The 12,419-nt window shown below is 40.1% G+C and overlaps 1 protein-coding gene across 1 annotated transcript; it reads right to left on the bottom strand.

The window, feature by feature from the left end:
- Nucleotides 1-308: 308 nt before the first annotated feature.
- On the bottom strand, nt 309-1,868 carry LOC131280622 (vesicle-associated membrane protein-associated protein A). Its single transcript, XM_058308464.2, has one exon. The coding sequence runs from the start codon at nt 1,653-1,655 to the stop codon at nt 906-908; it is 750 nt and encodes a 249-aa protein (XP_058164447.1). The 5' UTR covers nt 1,656-1,868; the 3' UTR covers nt 309-905.
- Nucleotides 1,869-12,419: the final 10,551 nt, after the last annotated feature.

Raw genomic sequence — 12,419 nt, 5'->3', positions numbered from 1 at the left:
TGTTGAGAATTTTTGTGTTTATGTTCATTAGAGAGATTAGTCTATAATTTTCTTTTCTTGTAGCATCTTTATATGGTTTTGGTATTAGGTTCATGTTTGCTTCATAAAATGTGTTGGGTAATTTCCTCTAATTTTTTGGAAGATTTTAACAGGACTGGCATTAATTTTTTTCAAAATGCTTGGTAGAATTCACCTGTGAAGCCATCTGGTCCTGTATTTTTCTTTGCTGGGAGATATTTGATGATTGATTCAGTCTCTCTAAATTTGATTGGTTTTTTTTTTTTTTTTTTTTTTTTTTTTTTTATCTGTTAACAGTTTTATTTTTTTTTTATGTTAAATACCATGGGACAGGATGAAAAACTCAGTCAACAACTGCCTCACAGGGGATAAGAAAAATTCTGCCATGATATTAGCAAAGGTAAAGGAGAAAATTTACAATGTAAGAGGCACCATTTCCCCACAGAATACCTCTTGGCATTTCCTGAATGAGTGGGATTAGCAATCTAAATAAATCAGATTTCAAGAGGTAACAGCAACAGATAAAATTTAAAGGGATTATTAAAATAACATTTACAAGACTCTGAACAATTCTGGAACTCTTATTAAAACCACAAAGAAAGAACAATTCTTTATTTATGAATTTCATAAAGGACTGAATGTGCAACTGACATCTGCTATTGGTGATCTGGGAATATACAATTTGTCCATTAGCTGAACAGTTTGTTTTTATTGTGTTTTCTAACCGTAAGAGATCATTAAAGGCAAAGCCTATATGACGCTGTACACACAAAAAAAATGGTCACTGTGGGCCATACTACCAGTGAAATGGTAGGTAAACAAATCTTTTTCTGGTCAAGAGAAAAAAAAAGAAAAAGAAAAAGAAATAGCACTCTGCATGCTTCACTCTACAAGATGAATTTCCCTAGAAAGAATCCAATGAAAATGGCTGCAATTACAACGAGAAGTGAAGGAAGAGGACTGGTGACATTATCTCTGAAGGATGCAGCTGAGGTTGATCCAGGTTTATCCGAATGTGCTACCTTTCTGAGCCTTAAGCCTTCATCTCTCAGGTGTCGATTTTCTTCTGATAGTTTCATCATTTCTCCCTGCAGTCTTTTACACTCTTCCATTAGTTTTCTCGTTTCAGTGTCATTGAGTGAAACACTATGTGGTTTTGGCATGGGTCCATCTTGTTTAGATGCATTCAATGGAAGAGCTTTGTTAGGTTCCATATCATTCAACTTATCATTTTCATTGGGCATTTCAAATACACATCTCAATTTAGAATCCATTAATTCATCAGGTTTTGCCTCTTTCCACACAGCTTCCATATCTGAAGTGTTTGGTGGAGCAAAAATTGTCTGTACCATGAACTTGTGTTTACTCTTCTCGTTTGGATCATAGTCAAAAGGCTGCAGTATTACTGAAACAGTCACAGTCGACCCTGGATCAATAATTCCACTGTTGGGCCTCACACAGTACCGACGAGGTGCTGTAGTCTTCACTTTGAAACATACTTTTCTATCTGATGGATTTCGCAATTTGAGATTTGTAGTGACTACATCTGTGAAGGGGCCTTTGAATTTGAGGTCTGTGGGCGGGTCGAGGACCAGGATCTGCTCGTGCTTCGCCATGGCCCCGGAGGCGGACGCCATCGGAGACAGCGCAGAGCGGGGGCGCGCCCGCGGCGGCGGTTTGCCGGCAGGGGCGGGGACGGCGCCGGCTCGGACTCGCTCTACCGCCGGGCCCAGCTCCGGCTCCCGGCTCGCCTCCGCCTGTCGCCCTGGCGCTGCTGGGTCGGCCGCCGGACAGGTCAGCAGCTCCGGTCTCGCAACTGACTCAACCCCACACCAGCTGCCGCGGCGGCGCGCACTCTTGATTGGTTTTTGAGTCCTTGTATTTCTTTTGGCATCAGTGTAGGTTATTTGTGCATTTCTAGGAATTTGTCCATTTCATCTAGATTGTCTAATTTTTTGGCATACAATTTCTCACAATATCCTCTTATGATCCTTTTTTATTTCTTGGGGTCAATCATAACTTCCCCACTTTCATTTCTGATTGGACTTATTTGCATCTTCTCTCTTTTTTTCTTTATTAGTCTAGCTAAGGGTTTGTCAATTTTATTGATTTTCTCAAAAGGCCAGTTTTTTATTTTGTTGATTTTCTCTATTGGTTTTTGTTTGCTATTTCATTTATTTCAGCTCTAATTTTTATTATTTCATTCCTTCTGCTTGCTTAGGGGATGGTTCGCTGATTTTTTCTAGTTTCTCCAGTTGTTCAGTTAGATCTTTGATTTTAGCTCTTTCTTCTTTTTTTAATATAGACTATATTTAATATAATAATATAAATATGGTTTAGGGCCATAAATTTCCCTTTCAGCACTGCCTTCACTCTATCCCATAAGTTTTTATGTGTTGTGTTCTCATTTTCATTTGTCTCAATATATTTACTAATTTCACTTATAATTTCTTCTTTGACCTAATGATTGTTTAGGAATGTGTTGTTCAGACTCTACACATTTGCAAATTTTCTCCTTTTCCATCTATTATTGAATTCCAGTTTAATTCCATTATGATCTGAGAACATGCTTTGTATAATTTCTATATTTTTATATTTATTCAGACAGCCTTGTGACCTAACTAGTGGTCTATCCTGGAGAAAGTTCCATGAGTACTTGAGAAGAATGTATAATCGCTGATTTGGGATGCAACATTCTGTATATGTCTGTTAGGTCTAGCTCATTTACCATACTGTTCTGATTTTCTGTTTCATTGTTGATCGTCTCTCTAGTTATTTTACCTAATATGTGAGTGGTATGTTGAAGTCTCCAACTATTATTGCAGTGATGTCTGTTTTTCCCTCCAATTTTGCCAGTGTTTGCCTCACGTATTTTGCGGCATACTGGTTAGGTGCATAGACATTTGTGACTGTTATTTCTTCTTGACTGATTGTTCCTTTGATTAATATATAATGGCCTTCTGTATCTAATTTTTTCATTTTTATTTTTTGCATTTAAAGACTATTTTGTCCAATTTTTTAGAGCTACCCCTGCTCTTTTTTGGTTATTGTTTGGGTTGAATATTGTTTTCCAACCTTTCACTTTCAGCCACTTTATATCCCTGGGTCTAAGGTGAGCCTCTTGTAAGCAGCATATGAATGGATCATGGTTTTTTTGTCCATTCTGTGAGCTTATATCTTTTGATTAGGGATGGATTAATCCATTCATATCCAATTATATTACTGGAGATGCATTATTTACTTAACACTATTTTATTCTTTGGTTTTCATATGTCATATCTTATTTCATCTGTCTTTTTACACTTTTGTGCTATTCTTTCTTCTATACTCTCCTCCGAGCCTCTTTTTCCTGTCTTTTTCCTTCATACTATAAGGCTTCCTTTAATATTTCCTGCAAAGGTGGATCTTTTTAATGAATTCTCTTAATTTCTATTTGTGAATATTTTATATTCACCTTCATATTTGAAGGACAGTTTTGCTGGATAAAGAGTTCTTGGCTGGTGGTTTTTCTCTTTCTGTATCCTAATTGTATCATAACACTGCTTTCTCACCTCCATGGTCACTGATGAGAAATCCACACTAAGTCCTCCTGGGCATCCCTTGTATGTGATGGTTTGCTTCTCCCTTGCTGCTCTCAGAATTTTCTCTTTATTTTTGACATTTGACATTCTAAGTCATATGTGTTTGTCTTAGAATAGGTCTATTTGGATTTATTCTGATTGTATCTTGGACATGTAAGTTCACTTCTTTCTCCATTAGTTCTTCAAATAATCTTTCTGCCCTTTTTCCCTTCTCTTCTTCATCTGAAACTCCCATGACACATATGTTGTATTTTGTGTTACCGTTCAACTCCCTGAGTCCCTGCTCAATTTTTTTCCATTTTTTTCTCTCTGTTCTTTTCTCTCTTCAATTTTAGCTGTCCTGTCTTCTTTATCACTTATTCTCTCTTCTTTCATTTTGAATCTGCTATTGTATACCTCTAATGTTTTTTGGTTTCTTTGTTTGTCTGTTTTTTGAGGTACAGGTGCTGGGGATTGAACCCCTGACCTCATAGTGGGAAGCTGCACTCGACCACTGCACTGTATTGGCTCCCCTGAGTTGGTTTTTTCATCTGTCTGCTTGTTGTTTGTTTTTATATTTTAAGGAGGCACCAGGAACCAAACCCAGGCCCTCCCATGTGGGAAGCAGGTGCTCAACCACTTGAGACACATCTGCTCACCTCTAATATATTTTTTTCATAGTTAATAATACTCTTTTAATAATCTTTCATCAATTTTAACAAAGGTACCACATTAATGCATAGCGTCAATCATAGAGTATATACAGGAATATTGAATTTTTTACATGACTTTTCTAAGGATCTTGTAGCAGTTTGATATGGTTATGGGGATTTCAAAAGTAGATATTGGATTATGTTTGTAATCTGGTCTGTACCTGGGTGTGATTAAGTTATGAGTAGGGCTTTGATTGGGCCATGTCATTAGGGCACCCTTGATGGATGGGGACTCACAGATAAAAGACATGGAAAAGGACAGAGCTGAGAGTTTTTTATGTTGGAGTTTTGATGTTGGATTTTGGTGGTGAAGCCTTAAGCTGGAGCCCCAGGGAAGAGACAGCCATTCACCTGATAGTCTACGGCTGACCTTGTGGAGAGAGGCAAGGCCTAGAGCACCTCATAGTCTACAGCTGACTGTGGAGAAAACAGAGGAGCTGAGCCCAGAGCAACCCAGGAAGCCTGAACCCACGCAGTTATTGGCAGCCATCTTGCTCCAACATGTGAAAGTAGACTTTGGTGAGGGAAGTAACTTATGCTTATGGCCTGGTATCTGTAAGCAACTACCCCCAAAAAATACCCTTTATAAAACATACCAATTTCTGGTATTTTGATCAGTACCCCTTGGGCTGACTAATACAGATCTCATTCTCTCTCTCTTTTTTTAAAGAGTTATTTATTTATTTATTTATTTATTTTTAATTTTTTAATTTTTTATTGACTTTGTAATAATATTACATTAAAAATATATATGTGAGGTCCCATTCAACCCCACCCCCCCACCCCCCCTCTCCCCCCCCCCAACAACACTCGTTCCCATCATCATGACACATCCATTGGATTTGGTAAGTACATCTTTGGGCACCTCTGCACCTCATATACATTGGTTCACATCATGGCCCATACTCTCCTCTATTCCATCATGTAGGCCCTGTGAGGATTTACAATGTCCGGTGATTACCTCTGAAGCACCATCCAGGGCAGCTCCATGTCCCGAAGACGCCTCCACCTCTCATCTCTTCCTGCCTTTCCCCATACCCTTTGTCCATTATGTCCACTTTTCCCAATCCAATGCCACCTCTTCTATGTGGACACTGGATTGGTTGTGTCCATTGCACCTTTATGTCAAGAGGAGGCTCAGATTCCACCTGGATGCTGGATGCAATCCTCCCATTTTCAGTTGTAATCACTCTAGGCTCCATGGTGTGGTGGTTGTCCTTCTTCACCTCCATCTTAGCTGAGTGTGGTAAGTCCAATAAATCAGATTGTAGGTGCTGGAGTCTGTTGAGGCTCAGGATCTGGCTATCACATTGTCAGTCCAGAGATTCAAATCCCCTAAATATATCTTAAACCCCAACATTAACTGCACCTCCAGCACATTAGCATGAAAGTCTTATGAAGGGAGATCCCATCTGAGTCCAGATTCATCACACATAAACACCATTTCCAAAGAGGGGCCATCTGCCCTGGTAGTTAACCCCATCGGCCATGACCATAACTCCCATGGGTCTCTTTAGCCCTCAAAGGAACCAATATCTGGGGGTTGTATCTGCTTTATCTGTCTCTCTGACTCTGCTCAGTTGTGCATGAGGGCAAACCTTCTGCCAGCCTCCAGACTCTTTTTTAGAAACTCGTAGCCATATAAACTCATTTCTCCTTTTAAACACACATCCCCATCACAGTTTGTACTCACTGTCCGCTCTCCGTGTCTGTTCGCTGTGCGTTCTTCTGTGTCTCTTGTCTTCTTTTCTCATCTTCTCTTTGGGAGGCACTGGGAACCAATCCCAGGATTACCTTCCTATGTGGGAGAGAGGCACTCAATTGCTTGAGCCACCTTAGCTCCCTTCTGATGTGTTTTTTAATCTCACTTGTTGTGTCTTTCATTCCCATGAGCTCAGGCACGTTTTTATTCAGGTTTTCAAATTCTTCTTTGTGCTTGCTCAGTGTTTTCTTGAGGTCCTTTATCGCTTTAGCCACATTGTCTTTCAACACATATACTTGATTTTGGAAATTTGTGTGAATCTCATTGACTAGTTGTTTCAAATCCTGTGTCTCATCTGTGACTTTGATATATTCCTTTGCTTTGCCACTCTTCCATTTTCTTATTTATGGCTTGTAATTTTTTGCTGACATCTAGGCATCTGATTATGATGGTGAATTTACTCTGTTGCTCAATTTTTCTCTTTTTCATAGGGATTTTGTGGCAGAAGACTGTATTATTGCCATTCTTTGGTTCTTGGTTCTAGGTCTTTAGGGTTGTTCCTGTTAGTTGCTCAAATCTGGGTCCTGGACCCATTAATGGGTTACAGGCCCACTTCCAAGGGCCTTGGAGAGGGAAGCTGTAAAGGCCGGAAAAAGCCTCTTTTATTTACTTTTAATCCCCTCACATGCACTTCCTTCGTCTGCCAGCAGATGGCACTCTGGCCTGCCTCTCAGTTCAAAGCATGTTCAGCGTTAGTTTGCAGCAACACAGGATGGATGTGAGGGAGGTTTCTGCCTGGAGGCTAACAGCCTCGCAAACCAAACTTTCTCAGGGACAATTCTCCAAAGTTTGCTGGCGGCCCCACTCTTTTCTCAGGTGGGAAACATTTCCACTCCCCTCTGCATCCTCAACAACCAGTCCTGATCAGCAGAGAGGTCCTTTGAGAAGACGGGCTCTCTTTAGTCCCATGCAGGCTCCCACGCAAAAAATGGCCCAGCCCCATCTGGCCTGGGCCATTGGAGACAGCAGAACAAAGTTGTGGATCAAAAATTGAATCAGCCTTAGGCTGCATCCCTCTCTCTTCCGTTTCCTGGGTAGGTGGAAGGCCCCAGAGGGGAGAATTCAATGCCTTCTCCTCTAGGTTAAAGAAGGAGCACTAGCAGCTACAGCTGCGGGCTGCTCATGATCTATTGTCCAGCTTCCTTCCCTGTGCCTCTCTCTTTTCTGGGCAGTGTCTAGCCTTCCCCTGGTGTCTTACATCTGAAAACTTTTTCTTCCAGGCCATTTTTGCCTGTCCTCTAGCTATTTTTCTGTGAGAGGAAAGAATCCTGTGTCTTTCTAATCTACCATCTTCCCAGCAATCCCAGATCTGTTACTGTTTTATGTATGTTTATGGTTTCTTCATCTTCCCCCAGTGCCCCAGTGTCTTCTTAATATCCTTTATCTCTTCCTTCATTTCAATAAGTTGCTTCATGATAATTGTTTGGACATCCTTGATAGTTCTTCCACATTCTGCATCTCCTCCTGCTTTTTAGTTTGTTCATTAGACTGGGCCACGTCGTCCTGTTTCTTAGTATGGCTTGTAATTTTTTGCTGGCATCTAAGCATCTGTTTATCTTGATGGGTTTATTCAGTTGGTTAGCTTTTCTTTCTACTCCTGGGTTTTATGTCATTTCATTTTGTGTTAAGGATCCCCTTTGATACTTGGTTCCACTTATTCTATACCTTGTAGTTGTCTGTATTCTCCCCCAAAAATATTAAGACCATAAAAAAGGAAAGAAAGAAGAGAATAATAATAATAATAAAAGGATGGAAAAGGAACCATAAAAGAGCCAGGAAAACAAATAAGTAATAATAGTGAAAAACCATAAAAGATAAAAAGGAATAAGAATAAACAAGGTGTAATTAAAAAAAAAAGAAACAGGAAAAAATAAATAAAATGAAAGACTGGAAAAATGAGAAGAAACAAAATGAAGAGCAAACAAGAGAAGGTAGAATGAAGAAAAACAATGGAAGAGGGAAATATGAAAGAAAGAAAAGAAATAAAATAAGGTGAAAAAAGAAAAAGAGAAGGAAAAAAAAAGAAACAAAAAAAAACAGGCCTCCCTCTTAGGCCACTAGCAACCATCTCAGGCTGCCAGTGCTCCCCAGTCAATCACCCGGCAGCCTGCCCTCCACAGGTAAGGTACCCAGGTATAGAGAAAAAATAAAGAACAAAGAATAGAAAATTAAAAATTAAAAAACCTTTTAAAAAATCTCAATAAGTTCCTTGTCACAAAGCTGCTTGTTCCTCAACCCGCCTCCCCCCAGAGCCGGCTGGGTGCCTGACAAACTGCTGGATCTCTCTCTGGATCCCTTCTTTTCTGGCTGGTTGGGCCCCACACAGCTGCAGGCTGCCTTGCCTGGCTCCCTTGCCTGGCTCCCCTCCCTCCTGGGCCATTAGGCACTTAGCCGGTCGCTTCGCTTCACTGATCTAGTTCCTCTTTCCCCCAGGTGGGTGGGTGTGACAGACCACCTGATCAGCTCCCCCTCCCCTCTCCCTGGAGCTGCTCCAGCACCAGCTGGCATCTTTCTTTTTCCCAGGAACCGGCTGAGATCAGGTCCACCCTTCCTATCTCCCCTGCCCCCTTACTCCTCCCTCCACAGGAGTCGGCTGGGTGCCAGTCCCCACACCTGTTTGCCCCGCAGCTCCTCCACCTGGAGAGCCTGCTGGGCAGCAGGACGCGCCCCTGGTCATTCAGTGCCTTTCCTCACTCTGGGAGCCGGCTGAGTGCGGGTCTTCCAGCCAAATCTCTTCCCCAGCTTCCCTTCAGTGTGCTGCCCTGCGTACCCTATCTCCCACGGTTTCCCTCTCCCCTGGCCACCTGGGTCCCTCTCTAGCTGCCCTCTCCGATTGCCCCTGGTCCTGTGGTTTGCCTTCTGCCAGGTAAACCTGCCTACCTTCCTGGAGTTTCTGGAGAAGGAATGTAGCCTGCGGTTCCCTACTCCACTTCCTTGGATAGCCTCCTCCAGATATAACACTTAGATGGTCATTTCTTCTATCAACCAGCACGGCAAGCACATAGCATACGGTTATAACCAACAGGGCTGAAAGCAAGCATTTTGTAGACTGCATTAAGACAATCTAAACTGAGCACTCTTTCTAGTCGTCTCACTTGATAAAAAGACAGAGTCCAGAGAATATAGTTCATTGTGTTATTTTTTTAATCCAGTCTGACAATCGTTTTCCTTTTAGTTGGAATGTGAATTCTATTTATATTTCAGGCTATTGTTGGGTTTAATTTCTTGTCATACTATTTGTTTTCTATTTGTCCCATTTTTTCTTTGTTTCTTTATTTCTCTATTATTTTTTTTCTTTTGGATTAACCAAGTATTTTTAATTCCCTTTTCTGCTCTATTAGCTTTTTTCCCCCACTCCTAAAAATGGTTTATTCAAAGATCATTTATCAACTGAAGAACAAACCATAAGATTATTGAGGAGCTCAATGTGAGGAGAAATCTTTTTAGTTTAAAAATTTTATTTTTTATATCAATGTTACTCAGTTAACACAAGATCACAACTATAATAACAGTAAATCTGTTTTAGTCAGCGGTTACGCTCCCCCCCCCCCCCCCCTTTATTTTTGTGCATTCCTCAATCTTAAAGGGATTTAGGATGATGTACACTCTGACTGCTTCAGGCTGAGGAGGAATGTTGATATTATGGGGTGGAGGAATGAAATTGTTTTGCTTGCAGAAGTTGAAGATACTCCTTGCTTTTGTGATGTGGGCTATGGGTGGGAGGCTCTTTGTCTCTTCAGAGATAACCTAAGCTCTCTGACTTGTGGATGTGGAATGGTAAGAGGCTGCAGTCCTGCCCTTAGTGACAATGGCCAGGACTCCAGTCCCAGGAAACAGTTTAACAATGCAAGGTCTATAAACTTTAAGTATTTAGGGGAAATGCAAACCAAATATGCTAAAAGCTTATCTAGAATATCTAAAGTCCATGATAAAGCTTACCTAAGATGTGGAAGATATATATGCTAATTCAAGCCTATTGAGAACTGAAACAAAAAGGACCATTTGGCCTTTCCTTTCTGTATAAAAGAAATTTGAAAATCTTGTTCAGGGCTCGGGATTGAAACAGAAAGCTCCAGAGTCCAGCCGTCAATAAACCATTTTTCCTTCTCAAAATCATTCCTGAGTCCTGGCCTCTCTATACGCAAATAATTGAACCTCTCTCAAATTCTACAACATTTGGGCTGGAGATGGTCTATCATCACCATTTTGTTAGTTGTCCAGGACAGGCCTGAAGAACTGGAGAGTAGGCTTGGCCACATTTCAGGGCTCAACCAGCATAGCAACCATCCGAAAGCTTTAAGTCTCTAAGAAATATACTTAACAAGTAAATTAGAAATAATAAGTTCAGATAAGAGAAATAGAAGAATCACAATTAGGGGATTTATAAATGAGTATACCTATGTTATATTGGGGAAACAGCTTTTCATATATTCCCAGATAGAGCCTGCAAAAGGGGTGTTGATTTCATGTGGCTTGCCCATGGTTCTGGACATCCCTAGGGCCCTCAGGAGCACTTTATTTATCTATCTATCTATCTATCTATCTATCTATCTATCTATCTATCTATCTATCTTATCTATCTATTTTTATTACAGAAGTTGTGAACTTATAAAACAATCATGCACATGTGTAGAATTCCCATACAACACCCCTTCACCAACACACCACACCATCGTGAAACATTTGTTACAGATTATGAAATATCATCAGACCATTACCACTAACTATAATCCATAGGATACATTTGGCCTATTTTTTCCCACAGCCCCCTATTATGAACATAGTACATCTTTGGCATTGATGCAAGAATATTGCAGTATTGCTGTTTACTATAGTCCACAGGTTACAGGAATTGTATTTCTCCCATGCTTCTCCACATTCCCACCACCCTGCAGTAGTAACATCCATCCATTCTAGTTCACAGAAAGACATTCCTGTATTTGTACTATTAACCACAATTCTCATCCACCTCTGGGTTCACTGTATTATTCATTCCCTAGATTATTCTCTAGCTTTCTTTCAATTGACATTTACAACCCTTGATTACCCTTTTCAGCCATAATCCCATTCATAAACCAGCTGCTACTTACCACCCTGACACCTGATCTTTTGTTTGTGGCTTTGTTTATTCTGGCATTTTGTGGACTCAAATATCTGGAATGACCTCCTGACTCAATTTGAAATCTCTTAGCCATAAAGCTCTATTTTATTTATTATTTCTCCCTTTTGATCAAGGTCTTTATTAAAATGCATTGCTGATTAATCCCTAGATGCCAGGAAGGCTCATCCCTGGGTGTCATGTCCCACCTTGAGGAGGAAAGATAGTGAGTTTGTTTTCAGAGTTGGGCTTAAAGAGAGACCACATTTGAATAACAAGGAGATTTTCAGGAGGCAACTCTTAAGTATTAGTTATAAATAGGCTTAGTTTCATTATTACAGGTATAAAGTTTATAAGTATATTCCTTAAGATCAAGGTCTTCATTTTTTAGCCTGTTTTCCTTTATTACTCAAGGCTTTTATATTCCAGAGCTCCTGGCCCTCTCATCTGAGAACATAGCAGGACTTCCCCAGGAAGTCAGGTTAATATTTTGTTAGCTACCATGCAGGCAACTATCTATCCAGAAAACATACATATGGCAACAAGGATATATTTATATCCCATAGAAGTTTGTAACTGTTTAAAAGGCCCTGTCTGTCTAAACACTTGTGTAAAACAGTATGACTTGCAGGGAAACTTGGCAGTTTTCATGACATGTACCATTTTTCTAAAAATAAAAAATGCAACATTCCCAATCCCTCCCTATTGTTGACACAACATTAGTATGGTACCTCTTATATTTGATGTAAGAATGTTAAAATGTTACTGTTAACTATACTCCATATTTTGCTTTTTTCCCCCATATACCATGCAATTATTAATACCCTGTACTAGTGACATACTTTTGTTTTAGATCCTGAAAGAACATTCTTACATTTGTATTATTAACCACAATCCTTGTCCACCATAGGGTTCACTCTGTTATATATCCCATGTTTTATCCTCTAGCTTTCCTTCTAGTAACATAGAGAACCCAAAACCTTACTCTTCAATACCACTCACACACATATCTCAGTGCTGTCATCTACACTCACAATGTCATATACTATCACCTCGGTCCAACCCAAACCACTATAATCAACCTAATTTTAAATGATACACAGATAAAGCATCACCTCCCCATTCTATCTCCTGGTAACCTATCTTCTAGAGTCTACCTGTCTGAGTTTTCTTATTATAATTAGTTCATGTTAGTGAGATTACATAGTATTTATTCTTCTTTGCCTGGCTTATCTCAACATAATGTTCTCAAGGTTCATTCACATTGT

The sequence above is a fragment of the Dasypus novemcinctus genome, chromosome 12 (assembly GCF_030445035.2).
Source record: "Dasypus novemcinctus isolate mDasNov1 chromosome 12, mDasNov1.1.hap2, whole genome shotgun sequence".
NCBI lineage: Eukaryota > Metazoa > Chordata > Mammalia > Cingulata > Dasypodidae > Dasypus > Dasypus novemcinctus.
The sequence above is the reverse complement of the archived record's forward strand: the minus strand, read 5'-3'. Positions and strand labels throughout refer to the sequence as shown.